Raw genomic sequence first — 21,223 nt, 5'->3', positions numbered from 1 at the left:
AAATCAGCGGTGGGGAGCCCCCAATACAAATTCTGCTTAGGGCCCCATTAAGTCTTGTGCCGGCACTGCTTGACAGAAGTTGCAAGTTAAGGTGTGATATCCTTTCTCGTATGAGTCTCCAAACGAATGAGTCTCCATGCTGCAGCTTAGGTGTGACGTGTGATATTCGTCAACATGAAACAATGCGCCCTCAAAAGTTTTCAGAGTGATATGCATTGCATGGTGTGTTTCCATCATGAGGAGGAGCGTTGGTCGGCAGACTCAAAGAGTAGAAGAACACAAACGCACACACACACACAAATTAAGTGTTATACTACATCACTGCCATGGTGTTCAGAATTCTGCTAATACTTTGCCTGGGCTGCCTCTCAGGTAGGATTTCAGCTTTTTGTTAACTTTCCTATTTTGTGTTTAATCGATTATAGGCAAGGCAAGGCAACTTTATTTACATAGCACTTTTCATACACAAGGCAGACTCAAAGTGCTTCACATATAAACATTGTCATACAATAAAATAATAGAAAAGAAAACATATACAAGAATTGAGTAAATTAGAAAATAAAGGCAAAGTTAAAAAAGCATTTTAGAAAGAAAAATGGAAAATAAAGGCAAAGTTAAAAAGGCATTTTAAAGCATTTTTTTGAAAGTGCAATGTATTTAAGATTTAGCAGAAAGCTAAAGCAAACATAAAAAGTCTTCAGTCTTGTTTTAAAAGTCGTCAGTTGGGGCAAGTCTTAAATCCTCAGGGAGTTTATTCCAGCTATTTGTTGCATAGTAACTAAATCCTGCTTTCCCATGTTTCGTGTTTACTCTGGGGATAATTAACAGATTGGTCTCAGAAGATCTTAGTGGTCTAGAAGGCTTATGTAGTTGAATCATATCAGTTAAATATGTTGGCCCTATATCATGTAGGGATTTATAGGTTAGCAACATGATTTTAAAAACAATTCTCTGACCTACAGGAAGCCAATGTAGCGATTTAAGAATTGGTGTAATATGTTCAAATTTGTTGGTGTTTGTTAGAACTCTAGCAGCAGCATTCTGAACAAGCTGAAGTTTCCTTAGAGTTTTTTTTGGGAGACCTGTAAGGAGACCATTGCAGTAATCAAGCTTACTAGGGATAAAGGCATGTACAAGTTTTTGTAAGTCTTCGGTGGACATGAGACGGATGGGGGAGTGGTATTTGCCGACGGAGCCAAGATCTGATGGCTGACGGATCCGTTGCAGCCTGAAAAGTAAACATTTCTCAACTTCTGACGCCTCGTGCCCACTGCACTGTCCTTTGACGGATCCCCATTGACTTTGAATGGGGAAGGACCTGCAATGCATTGTGGATCCGTCCGTTCCATTGGATCCATCGGCGCCGTCAAAAAGTTGAAAAATTGTCAACTTTTTCGGCAGCGACGGATCCGTCATCCAATCAGATCGCGTATGCAAATTTCTGCACTGTGACAGTGTGTGCCCACTACCTCCGTCAGTTGTCCGTTGCCCATTGACTTTGAATGGGGACGGACGCGCAATGCATTGTGGATCCGTCCGTTCAGTTGGAGCGTTCGCCACCGTCAGAAAGTTGAAAAATGTTCAACTTTTTCGGCAGCGACGGTTCCGTCATCCAATCAGATCGCGTATGCAAATGTAAACACTGTGACCCGACTCGGGCTCTGACGATACTGGAAAGCGGGAAAGTGGGTCATCTTGCTTCGCAACAAGCAGGAAGAAGCGGGAAGAACCCGGCGAACCGATTTGATTGGCTGACGGATGCATCTGCAAAGACTACTCCCCCATCCGTCAGCCACGCCTTCCCACGTCCGTTGACTGACGGTGCAGTGGGCACGAGGCGTGACACTACTCGGGCTCTGACGACCCTGGAAAGCTTCCCCATCCGTCAGCCACGCCTTCCGACGTCCGTTGACGGACGGTGCAGTGGGCACGAGGCGTGAACGCAAGAGTCGGAGCCGACGGAACGGACGGACCTATGATGCACTTCGGGATCGCCCCATGCAAAGTCAATGAGATCCGTCAACAGACGGATGCAGTGGGCAAGGGGTGAAAGGGTACTGTCGGCGGTCGAAACGCGAGCCGTAACTGAGCTGCGCCGAACCGCACCTTCACTACTCCACCAAGCCGCACCGAACCGACCCACACCCTCCGGTGGAAATGCGCAACTTCGCACATCCATAAATATGACGTGCTGCATTTTCAGTTTTATAACTGATTGTCTTAATTTGTTTACAAGTTACGGATGGAGTCTGGAGATGATATGGGGTACTTATTGTTTACTGTTTACATCTTAGATTACACAGTTCAGGCTGTTGCAGCTAGCTCAGGGGAGAGACTGTATGACACTAGGTGGTACAACCTGAGACATGCTCAATCAAAAAGAATTGCCTTCTGCATTTTTGTTTTTTCTTTTCCCTTCATTGTACCGAACTCGTACTGAACCGTGATGTCTGAACCGAGGTATGAACCGAACCGTGACTTCAGTGTACCGCTACACCCCTAATATGTATAGGACAATAGGTACTGTAAAACTTGGAACATTCATCTGTAAATCAGCGGACGGGGGCCCTGAATAAAAATTCTGCTTAGGGCCCCATAAAGTCTTGTGCGGCATATAATATAACCAAATATTTTCTTCTATGTGCTTCAGCCTCCATTTGTCACACTTCAAACACATTTCAAGGACAAAGGCAGGATATTGAAACAAGATTATCTCTTTCTTGTACAGCCAATCTCTTTTACTAATTCTGGCCGCTCCCTTAGGGTCATTGAGGCTATCTGATGCAACCAGCACTCTCCTAATAACCTTAATGTCTTTGTTGTAAAAGGTGCTTCTGACAGTGGCATAGTGGAAGGTACTGAGTCCAAGCCGCACTCCAGACCATACATGGTATCGTTGCAGCAGAAGAAAGGACAACATCACTGTGGGGGAGCACTTGTCCGGAAGGACTTTGTGCTCACCTCAGCACATTGCAAGTGAGCATAATATATTGAGTCAATATATTATAAAACATACTAAATGTTGTGAATGTTTTCCTGAAATAAGTAAGCTCTAACTACGTTCCCTATGAAGCAACAGCAAATTGGGTCTGACTGCTGTGCTCGGAGCCCACAACATTAAAAAGGAGGAGAAAAGTCAACAAAGGATCCAAGTGGCTAGGTACCACATGCATCCAAATTACAAGGATGGACTCAATGGCTTCGACGTCATGCTTCTCAAGGTAATCTTGTGTCATATTGAACAGGGTTTTTAAACTTTTAGGCCTGATATGCATGTGGGGTTGGAGGTCACTTCTGAGGTGGCCTATGTGCCATGATGGATACTTGATCATGCATTTTTTATATATATTTACCCACATCCTGTACATACATGCATGCAGACTAAGTTGTTTATACAGTGAATATTTCAGACCAGAATTGGCCATTCAAGTTTGACCTTTTCATTTCCCATTCAAAACATTGTTTTTTTACCGAGAATAATTGTTGTTTTCCCTCATAAATCATGACATGCAGCTATATTAAGCACATATCTTCATCCAAAAAGTAAAACTTTCTGTCGCATTATTCTGCAGTATTCAGTAGAGATACCAATGACAGCAAGCAAACCATTTCAGTTAGATAAATTAGGAGGAGTTAACACATGAAATGGTAGTGACAGTGAGCACCAGGTGAGGGGGCTCCAAATAATCCACCCATGATCATCATAACCACATACAATTAATAAGAAATCGTATTTAATTGCCTCTGATAAATAAGACAAGAATGAATATCAACAATGTCCGAAAATGTAATACCTTTAAGCCTAAAGATCTATGACTTTGCGATATGGACCAAAGTGCTTATGCAGCCTCTCTATTTCTACAGTTAAAGACGAACAGCATACTGAATAAGTATGTTAAGCCCATTGGACTACCCAAAAAAGATAAGAGAATCCTTGCCAACATCAAGTGCTCTGTAGCTGGCTGGGGCATGCGTTTCCCCAGTACAGCAGCCTCGGATGTCCTGAGGGAGTCCGCAGTGAAGACGCGATTCGTCCATGAGTGCAAGAATATTTGGCTTGATTCCTTCAACTCCAGCCAAATGATATGCACCCATTCTTTAGGCAAGAAGGGGGGAATCTGTCAGGTAATATCGTCCACAATAATCCTCTATGTTACACTGTATTTGGATAAAAAAATTTAATATACTTTTTATTTAGTTCCAGAAACACTTATTGGGAAGGAGGACCAGCAGGTTGTAATTTCTGTGATTATGTGATGTGAAGATATTGACATGGACATTTCCACCCAGGGTGATTCCGGTGGCCCATTGATATGCGGCAGAGATGCTCAGGGCATAGCTGCTTACACTTTGCTGGATAAATGTGACAACCCCAAGTATCCACATGTCTTCATGAAGATCCCATCCTTTGTGCAGTGGATTAAGGAGGTGATGAAAAAGAGGGAATAGGTCACCCACCTTAACCTTTTGAGAAATTTCCCAGCATTTATTTTTGTTTCTGTAATTATTATAGTGGGAAAATTCAATTGTTCATTGACTTTCTTTTAATTGTACCACTTTTACTGAATTGTGTGGATTTGATGACCCCAAGTATCCACGTTTCTTTGAGTAACAGCTACTTTATACCCTGTATTAAGGATTTGAACATGCATAAAAGGCACTAGGTTACCCATAGAAAGAGCAGTACAGTTTAACTGGACAGCCTAAAATGGCCACTAGGCTACTGATTGGTCTACATTGACAACAAGCTACTGTGACTAGGAAGGACCTCACCTGGCTACTTCATGGTCTCTGAGGCCTTTGTGATCTCTGTGTGGAAACTCTTTCAGAAGGTGCATATTAGGTTGATTATATATGAGGCCAAATAAAAACAATACAAATTGAGTCATTCTACAATTGTAATAAAAACACAATCAAATAAGACAATCTTTTCTTGTCACTCATTGAGTTGCTTTTCATTTAACCCGATGCAACAATTGGAAATAATGATTGCCTCTGCACACTATGGTAATAGTTGCAGTTTCATATTTACAAGCAATGGAGTTTGGAAACCAGTGTTGTGGTGGACCACAACCTAAACTGTTCAACTTTCACTGCTAGACGAAAACCACCTGTACAGGAGGCTGTAGATGCACCGTGTCAGTCATAGTGTAAGCTTTTACGGTTGGAACGTTTCCTGTGAGTAAAACCCGTCATCTGCCAAAAAAACAAAGAGAGAGTTTAATCATCTTAATATAAAGATGATAAGTCCATAATGTTTCATTTGATGTAATATGATGTGTAGAAGGATGTCAAGAGGAAGTCAACTTCTGTACACAAATTTCTACCCAAACAGTCATAAGTCTTGACACATTTAATTGACCTCACTTGCACTGTATGCAAATTGAGGGGAGTGCACAATTAACACCACATAGAACATTAGGCTGTTTTACGTAACCGTAACACTGAATTTAAAACAAAGCCTATAATTCATGTTCTGTATTAGAATAGATTAAACTGTATTGTCATAGCACAAGCAGTAGAATACTAGATTATGCAGTTTAGCATCCAACCAGAAGTGCCACAGTGCATGTTTAAAATTAGGTAGGTAGGCACTTATTATGGGATATTAATGTTCCATAATCAGTGCAATAATTGGCTTGAGTACACAGCATTGGTACAAAACAGAGTCTAAGCCGTATATTTGTTTGGCCATAACTTTTAATGTTGGGGGTTGTGGTTGGGTGGTGACTTTATAACATTTACTATGTTTCTAAAAGTAAAACAAAGGCAACGATTGTAAAATAATTACCAATTCCATGCAGAATCCAAATCCAATCGAATTGTAGGTTGCCCACATTATTATCAGTCGCAGGTCAAGCATTATGCTGCACCACAGTAGTATTATATATTGTGGACGAAGCTGTGTTGGGAAACATATAACCTGAACGAGGGCGCCATCGTGTGTTCAATAATATGAACTGCAGTTGTAGAAATGCCTTTTATTTTATTTATTTGACGTTAATTATTTTCCTTTCCTTATTGGCCCGCCTCGAGCCAATTAACTGGCACGTAATCAGTGGAGGGTTTCAGTGGAAGCCGAGTTCAAGCGAGAATACTCACTAATACATATTATCTTATATTGCGCGTTCATGAAAAACGTAAATAGGCCTAATCCATCACTTAAATCCATAATCTGTGTGTGTGTGTGTGTGTGTGTGTGTGTGTGTGTGTGTGTGTGTGTGTGTGTGTGTGTGTGTGTGTGTGTGTGTGTGTGTGTGTGTGTGTGTGTGTGTGTGTGTGTGTGTGTGTGTGTGGCGTCGATTACGGGGGACGGGGGGGACATGTCCCCCCCACTATTTGAAACACGAATTTTGTCCCCACCAGTTTTAAAAATGTGCAAACCAATTGCGACTGAAAAAATCCCCACATACTAAACCGAAATCGTCGAGTCTAAAATCATGCGATAGGCGCGCTCGAAGACATCATTTATTAGATAGGCCTACCTAATAAACCGTTGGAACACACAAGACCGGAACCCATAGCAACGCCGGTAAACAAACCCCGACTCCCGAGAAGCCCAATCCCAATGAGCTCCCCGCGCTACGGCCATCCGGAGGCACACAGAGCTTTTGGCCGTGATATTATATATACAATTATATTATATTATATACTATTATATATAGAGCTCCGAGAGTCGCAAACGGCAACAATCACTTTCTCCTCCATGCTGCAGTACACCCCGGACTGCAATGCGCCGAGTTTGACGGTTGAACGCTGATTGGCTGTTACGTTACACATGTCACTCAGTGGCCACGCTGTTGAACGCTGATTGGCTGTCATCACGCGAAATTCGTGTCAAAGTTTAAATTTGTCGCGCCACAAATCCTCGTGAACGCGCTCGCCTGTGCACGGCGAAAGTGTGGCGCGACAAATCAAAACAATTCGCCCGATACGCGTCTATACGTTCACTTTGTATGGGATCTTGTCGTCCCGTTGCGTTTGGTGTGAACGCACTGGAGAAGTTTCAAGACAGACAGCCAAAATTGACATTTTTATTCAGAAAATAGCCGGTCCTTTTGCTTCCTATAAAAAGCATGTTTGTGACACTGGATATCGATATGGATACGTAATCTAGCCTGCATGTGGAGGGCCACATAAGGTAAGAAATTGGTTTACGTAAACTTTGCTGCTGGTTCTGTTTGCTCGTGAATCGTGATGACCTGGCCAAAGGTTACCCACGGTCCTAAGCGATTTTGATCTGATTCTGGTTGGTGCTCCAGTTAGTATGCATTGTATATATAGATTGCAGCTAGTAGCAGCTACACACGGTGCGATTGCTATGCCAATGTGGTTATAGTGGGTTTTGTCTGATTGAGATATGTGACGACCGGTAGGCCTATCCTGACATAAATATGTTCTCGCATAACCTGTGTGATGATTATCCTAAACTGAAGGGGATTTTATTTGCGGACAATTTTCTTATGATGTTGTAACGAGTGAAGTCTACATTGGTCCTTCGCAAGTGTTTACTGGTGGTCAGGATTTGGCAATTCTCCTCTGGGTGCTTGTATTTTTCTTATTTTTTTAATGCAGCATAACATATGCTACCACAGCAGCCCTTGCTCGTCTTCAAAAGGCTGATGCTTGCTCAGTACCTCGTTTCATTTCGTACCCCCTTTACAGTCTGGCATTGTTTGGTAAACTTTGTTGAAGTCAAGATAAGTGTTAAATTGCCAACACTGTTCTTTGTCCTGTGTGTATTAGAATTAGGCCGTACATATCCCGAGCCAATACCCTGGTGTTTCCAACGCCGTTTTGCAAAACAAGCCAAAACACAAACTGTGGTTTTCAACTTTTATTGTTCGAATAGGATCTTCATAGGACTGGCCCGAATGCCATTTTTCAGGCTTCGAATACTCGTTGGTTTTTACGAGCGAATATTCGAATAGGCGGCAGGCCTACTCGTTCCAGAAAAAAACACCATCAAAAACAACATTAATAATCCTTATATACTCCCTGGAACCGATTTTGACAGTATCTGCATATTTTGTTGAAGATTTAATAGCTTTTGAACATTAATTAGTAGGCCTAAGTAGGTTGAAGTTCCTTCGTTTTTCCCCGTGAAAGCGAACCGCTGTTGCTCCGTTCCAAATCAGCTGTTCTCTGCCATCTCAGCCCTTACGGGAGCTTTTCAATTCATCCTGGAACGTGCATATTTTCAGGGAATTTGTACAATAAATCCATAACAAATACCGAATATTGATTGTCTTATGTGTCCATATTATATCCATTATATTGACCGGGTATTCCCAAGACGCTCACGCTCTGCAGCAAGCCAGTCACAGTTGATTGGCGCGGCGCTGTACAGCGAACGTAAACAAACAACTAAGCTAAGGTTTTAAGTATTACTTTTCCTCCAGAGATCCCGCTAATGTTGTGTTATAAAGTAAAGGGAAACAAGATATCTATTCTTCCTCCACCTCTCTCGCTTCTCTGCTTGGTGTCGCTGACGCTTATAGTTTGCCTCCCTCCCTCGCTCTGGTAAAGTCACGTACGTGGAAAAAAATATATAACGAAGCTCCGAATACTGATTTAAGCTTCAAATACTAATTTTCCGAACCAGTATTTGAATAATTTCAACACCTGACAATACACTGTACAGCATATTGTAATGCAGCGTTGAATGGATGAATAGCTTACATAAGGGTACCCAGCACTTTTCAGACCACACTCAAGCTTATGGTTAGTGTCCCCACCACTTCTAAAAACAAACTGACGCCCGTGTGTGTGTGTGTGTGTGTGTGTGTGTGTGTGTGTGTGTGTGTGTGTGTGTGTGTGTGTGTGTGTGTGTGTGTGTGTGTGTGTGTGTGTGTGTGTGTGTGTGTGTGTGTGTGTGCTAAAGCAGGACCTGGCAAGTTGTCAGAAGAAAGAGTACACCCCCACATGAATCCACGCAAAACCCCTTTTAAAATTGTCAACGACTTTGTGTCAAGTTTTTTAAAGCACAAAAAAAGATACACCAAGTGTTTGATGTGAATTGAGTTTTCGGGGAAACAGTCAGAGACTTTTGTGTTGTGTATTTCCTCACAAAAGTGATGGATGATGCAGTTAGCAACCGTCCTAGTGCATACATTAAAGGGACACTGTGTAATATTTTAAGTCATTTATTGCCTCAAATCAACGTATTCATTCATAAATAAGTCCTCATTGGTGTAAAATTATCTCTGCCAAAAATCGCACTTATCCTCCTGAGCTAAGAATAATTAATATGTAGTTACATAGGAGGGGTAAGCTTCATGGAGGCTTCCATGTTCCTCCGGTCTATGAACTGCCGAGAGGGAGAGGGACAAAAAGCACTACGTGGTACAGGAAATGCAAACGCGTTTTAACTCTGAGCCAGCGTGAATGATGACTGAAATAATTCACTATCTTGCTCGAAGAGTAATTACTCATACATCATTAGCTTACACTAATGATTCAATGCAGTTTGAAATTTGTTTGAAATAACGAACCTCCTCACTCGAATGACTTGATGAGGTAGTATTGGATGTCATGACACAGCTTCTTGGCACATACTGCCCACCGTAGTTTTTGAACAAGCGAGCACTATTAGTTTGAATGCAATATACAATTGTACCACTAGATGGGAGTATTTTTTACACAGTGTCCCTTTAATGTAATTGAATACAGCTTTTTCTGTTTACTCCTGAAAAACCTCTTATAATGTTCATGTAATGAGAGTAGATGATGACTCGTTTCTAGGGATGCAAATTATCGAGTAATTCATTAATCGATAGTTGTTTCATCTTATCGATCGATGATCGATTAATTGATAAGCGGCAATTCTTCTGAGAAGCTGAATTTCCTTCTGAATGTGACACATTTAGGTGGTAATTCAACGAAGTCGTTTAGTTGTACTTTAAAATATATATATATATTGTGCATTTGGCGTCTTTGGCGTCATTAACCAACTTAAAGTGGCTCCATACTGCACTCCGTTTTGCCCTCTTCATCGTGTCAGTAGCTGTGTTCGAAATCGTTCCCTATCATGGATGTAGTGCACTAAATAGGGTGCACGCCATTTTGTAGGGTGTTCGAATTCTCAGTGGTCCACTATATAGGGCACTATATAGTGGACTTAAAATAGGGTACATACGATGTTCCCTACATGTTACTCCCGTATACCACAATGCAATGCGGTTGTATTTTTCCAGGGGAGAAGAAGCTGAATAACCGCGAAAACGAATACATTTACATCCGGCTTGTGTTTAGAAATGTCAACAATTTATTTGGGATTTAACATAGAATATTTAACATTAAAAATTCATTTAAAAAAACTTGAACAAGGAAATGTAACATTCAACATCAATACAACCTCCAGCCCGGTTTTTTTAGATGATGTCGGCGCATCAATTCACACAAATACCCGGCGCATTTACTGAGGCAAATGACGTTTAGAAATGTTCAGCGTAGTGTCCGAATTCTCGTTCCCTATTCCCTATATAGTGTGCACTATATCATGTACACTATATAGGGAATAGGGAACGAGTTTTCGCGGTTATTCAGCTTCTTCTTCTCCCCTGGAAAAATACAACCGCATTGCATTGTGGTATACGGAGGTAACATGTAGGGAACATCGTATGTACCCTATTTTAAGTCCACTATAGTGCCCCGTGGACCACTGAGAATTCGAACACCCTACAAAATGCCGTGCACCCTATTTAGTGCACTACATCCATGATAGGGAACGATTTCGAACACAGCTCTAGTGTCCCGCTTTTCGTTTGTCTTGTCCTGCTTCTTCGCTTGTGTTCCCGCGTGTGCGTCAAGTACGTCTGGCGTCAAGCGCGCCCTCACGTGGACGGTTGGGGAATTACGGGTTAAAAATGTGATTAATTGCAAGTAATTTATTTTAATCGAGTAATCTCTTATCGACAATTAATCGATAATCGATTAATTGTTTGCATCCCTAGTTACCGCGTGTGCGTCAAGTACGTCTGGTGTCAAGCGCGCCCTCACGTGGACTGGTAATTAAAAACGCGATTAATTGCAAGTAATTTATTTTAATCTAGTAATCTCTTATCGACAATTAATCGATAATCGATTAATTGTTTGCATCCCTACTCGTTTCCCTTTCCAACTTCCTTCTCTGTTTTCCCCTCTGTCACCCCACACCCCATACCCAAACACATTGATGGAAGGAGAGTATAGAAAACATTTTTGTTAGTCCGCTGTGACCTCGACACCTTTCTTTCACATTCGGCTTTTGAAAGTCACTCCAAAAGCACAATCGGCTTTTGAAAGCCACTCTACGCTTGGAGGGCAGATCAACGGCGTTGTTGGGGGCCTGGTTCTTCTTTTATTCTTCTAAATTATTCCAGAGTCGCCACTCATTTGTAGAGAAATCTTGAAGTGTGGAAATATAGGACTGAATTAAGCATCATATTTCCGTGATCAATTCTATTCCATTTCTATTGGTAGAAATGTAAGTAAAATATATTTGATATTTACTGAGGGCAATTTGGAGGATCACAAAAATACTGCTGAGAATTTATATGAATGAAGTGAATTATGGTATGGTATGGGACATACAAACTAGTACGGTATATGGGATGGAAAGTAATTAAAACTAAATCTATTCATTTCTAGCTTGACTTGATAACTCAAAATGGCTTCTCTATGGATTTCAAAAGAATCATTAATAATCAGCCGATGGTTAAGCACTCATCATTGAGGAAGGATTCTCACATATCTTTTGATTTACAAGTTTGACCGTACCTCAAAGATCCCCATCGTCAGTGGGGGGTGGCAAAACATATGCAGTATGTTATTGAGTTGATGGACTGCTGAAGTTGTACACTGACAATTGGATAATGACATCCATAGGTCTTGGAGAGACTTGGAGACGTACGGCATAACGTACCCCACGGTTCAGTGTTTTTTGTTCAGTTAGGAGTTTTAGGTGATAAACCACCAAGGGTTGGATGTGAATTGAGTTTTGGGGGAAGTCATTCAGACCCTACAGAGACTTTTGTGTTATGTTGGTCCATCTCCACAAGTCAGAGCATGTTTTAGCTGAATTCTTTCCAGCTATTTCGGAGGGAGTTTCCGACACCTCTTAGGATAGGGTTATCCCTTTAAGATCTACCTTTGAGTAAATCAGAGAGAACGCCTCCTGTGTTATAGTGCATGGTCACCTATAATCTCTCCCTCCCGATCATCTGTCTCTTAACTGTGTGTTCACACCAAAAGATGTAACCCCTACTGAACCTGAGGTGTTGATCAAACAAACTCATCCTGTTCCCATCTGCCAAACCTCTGTCTCATTGTTATTGAGGTATTTATCAGGAAGCATTTTGGGGGGGTTGGGATTAGCATTAAATGGCTTTCTTTGATACAGTCCAACACCTTCTTTTTTTTTTGATTGTTTTAATTTGAACACCAAAGGCATTGTTTTGACAGAGGTCAGAGTTTAAGAAAAGTATATATTAATCTTGCATGAAATTGTTAAGGCAGAAGGCTAATGCTAACACTGTATGTTTGTCTTCTCTTTTTCTTTTCATGTTTTGTATTGGAAGGTTATCAACTTGCCAAACTTCTGAATGAATACGACGCTGAAGTTGGCATCCGATTCGCAGCATCCGATTCGGCAGCTGGTCCACTTTAAATCGGTCCTGATTGAAAACCACTACACCTAGACTCTTCAAATCTGGACTAAATGTTCACAGTGAGGCTATACATTATATAAAACATAGTTACAGATTTGTGAAACCTTTTTTCTATTTGTGAAAATGCAATACAGGCTCATTTTAACGCCTTTTAGGGGTCCAGACTGCATTAGAACGGGTCCTGATTGAAAACCACTACACCTAGACTCTTCAAATCTGGACTAAATGATCACAGTGAGGCTATACATTATGTAAAACATAGTTTCAGATTTGTGAAACCTTTACCCTATTTGTGAAAATGCAATAAAGGCACATTTTAATGCTTTTTAGGGGTCCAGACCGCATTAGAATTGATCCTGATTAAAAACCACTACACCTAGACTCTTCAAATCTGGACTAAATGATCACAGTGAGGCTATACATTATGTAAAACATATTTTCAGATTTGTGAAACCTTTACCCTATTTGTGAAAATGCAATACAGGCTCATTTAGGGGTCCAGACCGCATTGCATTTTCACAAATAGGGTAAAGGTTTCAAAAATCTGAAACTATGTTTTACATAATGTATAGCCTCACTGTGATAATGTAGTCCAGATTTGAAGAGTATAGGTGTAGTGGTTTTCAATCAGGACCGATTTGAAGATTCTACGTGGTTTTCAAGCCGAATCGGATGCTGCGAATCGGATGCCAACTTCAGCGTCGTTGAATGAATGAACTATCATTGTACGAAAAAACAGCTGTGAACTTTGATTTTTTTTTTTGAAAGAACTCGACAGGCGGCAGAATTACATCCATCCAAAATGCAATGCCATTTTTACATCACTTTCTCACGCATAGGCTATCATATAAGAATTGTTTATCTAAATTGAAATCTTAGCCTAAAGAAATCAAAATCTTAAATCGAAATGCCAAATCGTCTATAAATCGAAATCTTTATCGAAAAACCTAAATCTAAATGCTTAATCAAACTGGTAAATCCAAATCCTGAAACAAAGCTCGAGCTTAACATGGAACAAGTGAAGTGTTTTGAGCAGCAAAAGTTTACAAACGGCACTCCATATAATAATGATAAAAAATGTAGGAATAAAACATCTATCAATTATTGTCCCTCTAAATGACACTGCGAGCAACTTTTATTTGTTGATGAGCCTCCAGATTTGGCCAAACAAGTAGAAACACGGTCAAAACCGTCAACAACCTGGTCACTTCCTTTCTGGCTCCTCCCAATTTTCCTCTCTACATTCTTTTTTATTGTATATAAACAACACCCACCAGCAGATGTTGGAAGCAGTTAGAGTGTCCCCTTACAGAGAGGAGGCATGGCCGGCGGGGTAAGGAGTGCAAAGCTGGGGTTTCTAGCATGGCTGTGTTTCTCCACACTGGGAGCAACCCTTGGGGCGAAAGTACTGGTGGTGCCCGTGGATGGGAGCCACTGGCTCAGCATGAAACTCCTGGTGAAGGAGCTTATCGTCCGGGGCCACGACGTGGTTCTCCTGGAGCCCGAGACCTCCGCGTTGGGCAAGGGATTGGTCGGCTGCAGGAATGAGATCTACCCGGTTTCCTACACGAAGGAGGAATTGGGAAATGTTTTAAAACAACTCCAAGAGAACATCTTCATCAAGCTGCCCAAGATCACCGAAGCGTATGTCAATGTGCAGAGATTGATCGACTACACCTCCATCCACGTGAAGGGGTGCGAGAATCTGCTGTACAACCAGGTGGTGATGGGCCGTCTGCGCCTGGAGGGATTCGACGTCGTGCTCACGGACCCGTTCCTGCCTTGCGGCTCTATCCTAGCCGAGACTCTTTCCGTCCCAGTCGTGTATTTTCTGCGTGGACTCCCGTGTGGTTTGGACGAGATTGGCACGCAGTGTCCCTCGCCTCCTTCCTACGTCCCGCGCTTCTACTCCGGTCACTCGGACACCATGACCTTTCCTCAGAGGGTTAAAAACATGGTCATGTATGGGATTGAGTCTGTGAGCTGCCGCATCATGTATGCCAGCTTTGATGAGCTGGCCAGCAGGTATTTGGAAAAGGACATCAGCTATAAGGACCTCGTCCGCCACGGTGCCATCTGGCTGCTCCGATATGACTTTGCTTTCCTCTTTCCAAAACCCATGATGCCCAACATGGTTCTTATTGGAGGCATCAACTGCGCGAAGCCATCTCCTCTGTCAGCGGTGAGTGAAATATATTAAGCAATAAATAGAAGTATATTTGGTTTATTTCTACTATAAATGAATAGGCTACTTTATTAAATCACCACTTAACTGAAGAATACACGGTTGCGGTGTTTCTATATAGATATATATATATGGAATATGCATGAACAGTGTAAAACTGCACTTTGCTCCAGTTTGCACACGCATGCGGATTTAAACATAGGTCTACATATTATCATTGAGTTCCACTTTGTGTAGCGTTATGCAATGCAGCACGTAGGCCTACTTATCACCATGGGTATTAATATATATTGGACTTTGACCAATTAGGCCTCTATGTACTCAACCGTTCGGAGGTTGAGTTAACGGTACCTAATATCCTAAACTGAAAATCCATACAGTAGTTTAAAGTTTAACTTTCATCAACCTTTTTCTTAGAACAGACTGTGCAAGTAAGGCTATGGTTGCATAATAACCTACTACACAACATGTACAAGTATTTAGTGTGGAGCAGGAAAAAAACACGAGAGCTTTTATCTGCTGATGGAGTTTGCGCGATAACACTAACTGGACATCATCATGGCGGAACGTTCCAGAGTGAAATCTGAGGCATGGAGGCCCGCCCCTCTAGCTAGGGACTTTGGACATTGTTTGTTTGGATAAGCATTCTTCCTGCACTGAAAACAATGGCTGTAGGCCTTAACCTCTGCACTTTGGGTATAATAGCTGATGTGTCAATTAATGTTTACTAGTCCCTTGTTATTTCCATCTTTGTACTATAACTGCTTGAAGATAAGCCTTGTGAGGAGACAAATTTGATAACGCTTTTGTTAACAAGACATGAATGTTGTAACTAAAACTTGTAGAAACCTTCAATTATTTATCAAAGTATAAGTCTTTGATTGTATGTGTGTATGTGTGTAATGTATAGGGGAACACATTTGACCATTAGAAAGTAAATCTATTTATATTCCTAAAAGTGAATTATTTTTATAGCTTACATCTGTTTTGCGTTGGACAAGAGAGCACCTGAGTTGTTTTCTGGTCTTTTCCCCAGGTCGCAAAGTTATGACATCACAATAACATAATTGGTCAGTTAGTTGGAATGATGGTTCTGGAACAACATTAGTTACGATGTTAGAGGAACAACCCCAACATGGCAACATCATATCGCGCGACTAAAAGTATGTTTATTAATTGAGAATATGCGTGTCCTTCCTTAACCATACTCTTATTTTTTTCTAACAGCACTTGGAGGAGTTTGTAGATGGATCCGGTGATGACGGTTTCATTGTTTTCACGCTAGGCTCCATGGTGGACAAAATGCCTGCAGATATGACAATAGCATTCTTAGATGCCTTCAAGAAGATTCCTCAACGGGTAAGATAAGAAGCTGAGAACAGCTGTGCTATGAACTCCCCCCCCCCTTGGTTTTCTGTTTCAGTGAAGGCCCACAGATTACCTCAGAGATCCTTTTTCCTAAAAAAAACTAACCATGATACTAAAATGTACACTCCCAAATTAAAGCACTTTGTTTGTATCAGCACCAGTTTGTATGTTTGATAGTGTGGGGTCAACAAATCTACCTTTGTTTTTCTCAATCAACATGTGTTGCATCTGAGAATCGGTGAGGGATTGGTGGGTTTAATGATGAACTGGTGTTGCTTTATGTTTTAGGTGGTTTGGAGGCATACTGGTATTTTACCAGAAGACGTGCCAGAGAATGTAAAAATAATGAAGTGGCTACCTCAAAATGATCTCCTAGGTACATACATATTTCATTTGAATATTTAGAAATCGTATTATTATTATTATATTTGCAATACTTACTGATATAGGTGTATAGATTTGCTTTAAAGTGCAGGATAGTAGGCGAAATAGATAAGTCCGAGCTGTTATAAATGTTGGTATGTTGACATTAGCAATAAGTAAAAAGAAAAAAAGATATACCCAAAATACGTCCATAAGCACAATAGCCTCGGCTCTTTTCAGGGAGACAACACATTTTTAAATACAGGTATTTTATAATCTTGCAACTACTGTTTTGTTTAAATAAACCAATTGAAGCTGCCCCTCTTTGGTCTTTGAAGTGGGCTTCATAGCGTTGTTACCCGACTGCCCTCTTCCCCCTCTCCTGTTCCACGCAGCTCATCCCAAGGCTAAACTCTTCCTCACTCATGGAGGCTCACATGGCATCTATGAGGGCATCTGCCACGGCGTTCCCATGGTGATGATGCCATTGTTTGGGGACCAGCCGGACAACGTTGATTACATGGTGGCCCGTGGAGTGGCAGTCGTGATCGACGTGTTTGACGTTACCACAGAAAAAGTGCTGGAGGCCATTAACAAAGTCGTCAATGATACAAGGTACCGGAGACTATTAAATCCTTCCTGTTTTCTGATAGTAAGAGGTAAGAAACATAGAAAAGATAAGGGGGGGGGGGGTATCATAAATAGATGATCTCCAAAAAAGAGTTTATAAGAGAAGGACGGGTCAAACCTTTCCTCACAAATCAGATTGTAGTGCAACGGTATTTTGTATTAGTATTTTACATTTGAAAATATAAGAAACTAAAACAGAACAAACATAATCCTGCTGCCCAACTCAGCCCATTTCCTTGCTTGCAATCATAAATAGTTAACATCACTTTTCTTGATACATTTCTGCAAATATGTATCATAATATTTATTATAAAACAAAAAATGAATGAATGAATAAATAAGCTGAACATGGCACGCAATCTATGAAGTGCATAGAAGGGATAGAGTCTGTGAATCAAAAATTACAATATGTAGTTAGTTCAAAAAGGCTTCCCAAACCTTGCAAAAGAAAAGGGTGCTAGTCCTTCAAAAAACCGTAGACGGAATATGCCGTTCCACCTGAACGGCAGTTACCGTTTCAGAACGTCAGTTACCGTTTCAGAACGGCATATTCCGTTTCAGAACGGCATGTGCCGTTCCAGAACGGCAGTTACCGTTCCTGAACGGCATATGCCATGGTATGTCAGTGGTCGCGGTGGCACATGCCACAGGCCAATAAATGATCTCGGCCCTACTGAAAAAAAGGTCTTCACAAGTAATATGGGGACAACCTTTCCCTAAACTCTGTTCCAGCAGACGTAGAATAAAAATAAGTACAATTTATAGTATTTAGTCTCATCTGTCATCAGGGAGATAATATATGCAAAAATATATTTTATAGAGGCACCTTCCTTCTTGACTGTATAGATTTGTTTAATTAGAAGCCAATTGAAAGGAGACCGAAGTAGATGTACCATCACTGACGCACTCAGATAAAGGGTCCGTAAAGCCCACAGTAGAAATACCCTTCGGAAAGCTTCATGCGCTCCGTTACGAATATCTCCATAACGAAACAAGAACAAGACGTGACTCAGCCCCTTTTAGTTTTGGAACTATTTCCCTTTTAGCAAAACAATATTTATTTTGGTTTCACTATTTGAAGGATTCAACTGCCTTTCAACCGTCCCCTCTCCCCCAACCCCCCTCCTCTAGCTACAAAGAGAAAATGGTGAATCTCATGTCAGTGCATCAGGACCATGCCGTAAAGCCCCTGGACCTGGCCGTGTTCTGGACCGAGTTCGTCGTAAGACACCAGGGCGCCGATCACCTTCGGCCCGCAGCCCACAACCTCAACTGGATTCAGTATCATAGCCTGGACACTCTCTGCTTACTGGCTGCTATTGTCATGACTATCGCCTTCCTCGGGCTCAAATGTTGCTGTTTCTGCCGCCGCAAGTGTTGCGTGAGAGTGGCAAAGAAGAAGAAGGTGTTGTAGATTCAGGCAGGCACATTCCGGCGAATTAGGCAGAATAAAGTGATATAGAGAAATTATATTGGTAACAGATGTAAGCGTTATACTCACATTTTATGTGAGTATAAATACTCTCGATTTTATAATAACATTTTTATAAAATCGACTTCCAAACTGTTACGTGTTGGTCTGAAGTTATTAAATGATCACAGGCCGCATGCTTTTCAGCAATTTTGTCAATGGTTTTGAATAATTAGGGTTTGTTATTTGCGCTTTCGGAAGCGAGTAACTGTTCCACAACACGTTCATAGTACCGACAATACCTCAACCGCATCATATGGCTATGGTATATTAAGATTACTCAAGAACAAATCGTTTTTGATATGGAAATGAACTACATGGCAGGAAAAATAAGTGAAAAGTTGACTAATCACAGTCTTCTTTTTGGCTGGAATCAATTGCTGGTCTGAATTGTATTCCTACTAAGGGATGGGCCAACATTCCTTTCCCTAACACATATGACCTGGCTACTTGAGTTGGACTGGTAACTGGAGGGTGGCCAGTTCGAATCCTGAGAAAAATCCACGGATGAGGTGCCCTTGAGCAAGGCATCTGAAACCCCCCTGCTCCCCGGGCGCTGCACCGCGGCAGCCCACTGCTCCGGTAGTGCCGGTGTGCCCCCATGTGTGTGCCCCCATGTGTGTGGACCTCTGTGAGTGTATGTGTTCACCGGCTACCCGGATGGGTCAAAAGCAGAGAATGAATTCCTAGTACCTGTGTACATGGCGAAATTAAATATAAATAAATACTTCGTGGGCTCTGAGAGACCTTGTTTATGAAGGGCATCATAGGACTTTAATAACCCTACAAATGTGTCAAGAGTGATAATTCTCTTGACACATTTGATTGACTTAACTTGTACTGTGCAAGTCGAGGGCAGTTGTGATGGAAAATCTACATGTTGTTACGTTTTTGGTCTATCTATGAACTTAAGTTGTGTTACTATTTTGTGTGATGCATGTTTTGCCTGCCTTCTGCTCTCCTTTTGGGTCATTTAAAGTGTGAACCTTCTAGGGTCGTGTGATGCGTTTTTTATTGTCTTCCTCTTCCTATGTTTTCGTGTGTTGTAAATCAGCCAATCGTAATGCTTTGATGTCCTCAACCCCCTGGCTAACGTCAACGAGACCAGAAGGTCACTCACGGCCGCCGACCCCTCAAATGACATCGGGGGGGGCTTCAATAGAAAAGATTACCATCTGGTAAACAAAGGCTGTTGGTTTTATGGGGGGGACACCCCCTCCAGATGCCAACCCAAGTGAATAAGAACTCATTACTTTCAAACACTCAGTGGACTTGTCTGAGCGTACCTTCAGAGAATGAAGTAACACGCAAAGAGGAGCTCCCATCTGAGGCCTCAGATTATTGTAATGTATGCCTGTTATGTTGTTTGTTGATGCATGTTGTGATGTATCTTTGTTCGTACTTTTAATACAAATATATATAACCACTAATTGTCAACAGTATTGTGTGCTTTTTGCATCTAAATATCTCATCTGCTTAGACGCAATATCTGATACAGAAATTGCCACGACACAGTGCACAATTTACAACACATGGAACATTAAGCTGTTTTATGTAACGGTATCACTTAATTTCAAACCCCGATAGTCAATAACTCATGTTCTATATTAGTATAGATTTAACTTTATTGTCATTGCACAAGTAGAAGACTGATAGAGAAGGCATTTTGGCATCCAACCAGTAGTGCCACAGTGCATGAATGTAATCAGATAGTCAGCATAATGTTAATATTACATAATAAGTGTGATAAGGGACTGGATTACAACACAGCAGTGTTACAAAGCTGAGTCACTGTGGGCCGTTGTATTGTTGTGGCCATTACTGCTAATGTAAGGATTCGGTTATGGTGACTATTTAATAATAAAAATACTCAAGACGCTTTACAAATAAGAAAGGAATACATACAGACAGTACAGACAATCAAACAAAAGGGGAAAAAAAGATTGACATATTTGTCCTATGTTTTGTTAAAACTAAAACGATGATTGTAATATAATTACCAATTCAATGCAGAATCCAAATCCATATGAATTGTAGGTTGCTCACATTATTATCACAATCCCTTTATTCCACAGTTGAAACTGGCAGATCGAATCGAAAAAAATATTTGTATTTTATACAATGTATAGTACAGCACAGACCTTATTTGCACCCATGGGCTGCATCAAAGGTCAAGCATTGTGGTGCACCAAAGTAGCAATAACCATTGTGGACGAAGCCACGGCGGGAAAATAAAAACATTTGTCTTTAGCGAGGACGCCATCGTGTGTTCAACGATGCAGTTGTAGAAACGCGACATTATTTTGCCAAGCTCAGTTCTGGAGCGCGTTAAGTGTTTCAAACGTGTTGACATTATAATATTTCAAAATGAGTAACCGTACAGTATCTCACAGTATCACGTTAATTGTTATCGTTTCCGTATTGGCCAGCAAGGAGACAATCAGCTGACCCTAATCAGCGGAGAGTTTCAGTGGAAGCCGGGTTCAAGCGAGAATACTCGGGTACAGGTATGGTGCATTATCATATTGTGTGCGTTCATGATATTAACTCAGACAT

General features: G+C 41.3%; 2 protein-coding genes across 4 annotated transcripts; both read left to right on the top strand.

Moving 5' to 3' along the window:
* Nucleotides 1–161: 161 nt before the first annotated feature.
* Nucleotides 162–4,926, top strand: LOC132448445 (granzyme B-like). Of its 3 annotated transcripts, none has more exons than XM_060039764.1 (5): nucleotides 162–372; nucleotides 2,829–2,976; nucleotides 3,080–3,221; nucleotides 3,865–4,125; nucleotides 4,291–4,926. In XM_060039764.1, the coding sequence occupies exons 1-5, from the start codon at nucleotides 327–329 to the stop codon at nucleotides 4,447–4,449; spliced, it is 756 nt and encodes a 251-aa protein (XP_059895747.1). In that variant the 5' UTR covers nucleotides 162–326; the 3' UTR covers nucleotides 4,450–4,926. The 3 variants fall into 3 exon arrangements, with proteins under 3 accessions (XP_059895747.1, XP_059895746.1, XP_059895748.1); XM_060039763.1 differs by having other exon boundaries at nucleotides 179–372; nucleotides 3,074–3,221; XM_060039765.1 differs by lacking the exon at nucleotides 162–372 and adding an exon at nucleotides 390–1,235 and having other exon boundaries at nucleotides 3,074–3,221.
* An 8,864-nt stretch (nucleotides 4,927–13,790) lies between these two features.
* On the top strand, nucleotides 13,791–20,104 carry LOC132448182 (UDP-glucuronosyltransferase-like). The gene is made up of 5 exons (XM_060039263.1): nucleotides 13,791–14,832; nucleotides 16,063–16,194; nucleotides 16,492–16,579; nucleotides 16,962–17,181; nucleotides 18,328–20,104. Exons 1-5 carry the CDS (start codon nucleotides 13,972–13,974, stop codon nucleotides 18,608–18,610), a joined length of 1,584 nt encoding a protein of 527 aa, XP_059895246.1. The 5' UTR covers nucleotides 13,791–13,971; the 3' UTR covers nucleotides 18,611–20,104.
* The last annotated feature ends 1,119 nt before the right edge of the window (nucleotides 20,105–21,223 follow it).

This window comes from Gadus macrocephalus, chromosome 20 (assembly GCF_031168955.1).
Source record: "Gadus macrocephalus chromosome 20, ASM3116895v1".
NCBI lineage: Eukaryota > Metazoa > Chordata > Actinopteri > Gadiformes > Gadidae > Gadus > Gadus macrocephalus.
This window is presented reverse-complemented; position numbering and strand designations above follow the sequence as displayed.

What these genes read in the sequence shown, in the direction of transcription:
- LOC132448445 (XM_060039763.1), top strand. Translation starts at nt 327, where the DNA reads ATGGTGTTCAGAATTCTGCTAATACTTTGCCTGGGCTGCCTCTCAG. An exon ending in TTGCCTGGGCTGCCTCTCAG is followed by an intron (nt 373 to 2,828) that starts GTAGGATTTCAG and finishes TTGTTGTAAAAG; the next exon opens with GTGCTTCTGACAGTGGCATA. An exon ending in CTCACCTCAGCACATTGCAA is followed by an intron (nt 2,977 to 3,073) that starts GTGAGCATAATA and finishes TTCCCTATGAAG; the next exon opens with CAACAGCAAATTGGGTCTGA.
- LOC132448182 (XM_060039263.1), top strand. Translation starts at nt 13,972, where the DNA reads ATGGCCGGCGGGGTAAGGAGTGCAAAGCTGGGGTTTCTAGCATGGCTG. An exon ending in AGCCATCTCCTCTGTCAGCG is followed by an intron (nt 14,833 to 16,062) that starts GTGAGTGAAATA and finishes TTTTTCTAACAG; the next exon opens with CACTTGGAGGAGTTTGTAGA. An exon ending in ACCTCAAAATGATCTCCTAG is followed by an intron (nt 16,580 to 16,961) that starts GTACATACATAT and finishes TGTTCCACGCAG; the next exon opens with CTCATCCCAAGGCTAAACTC.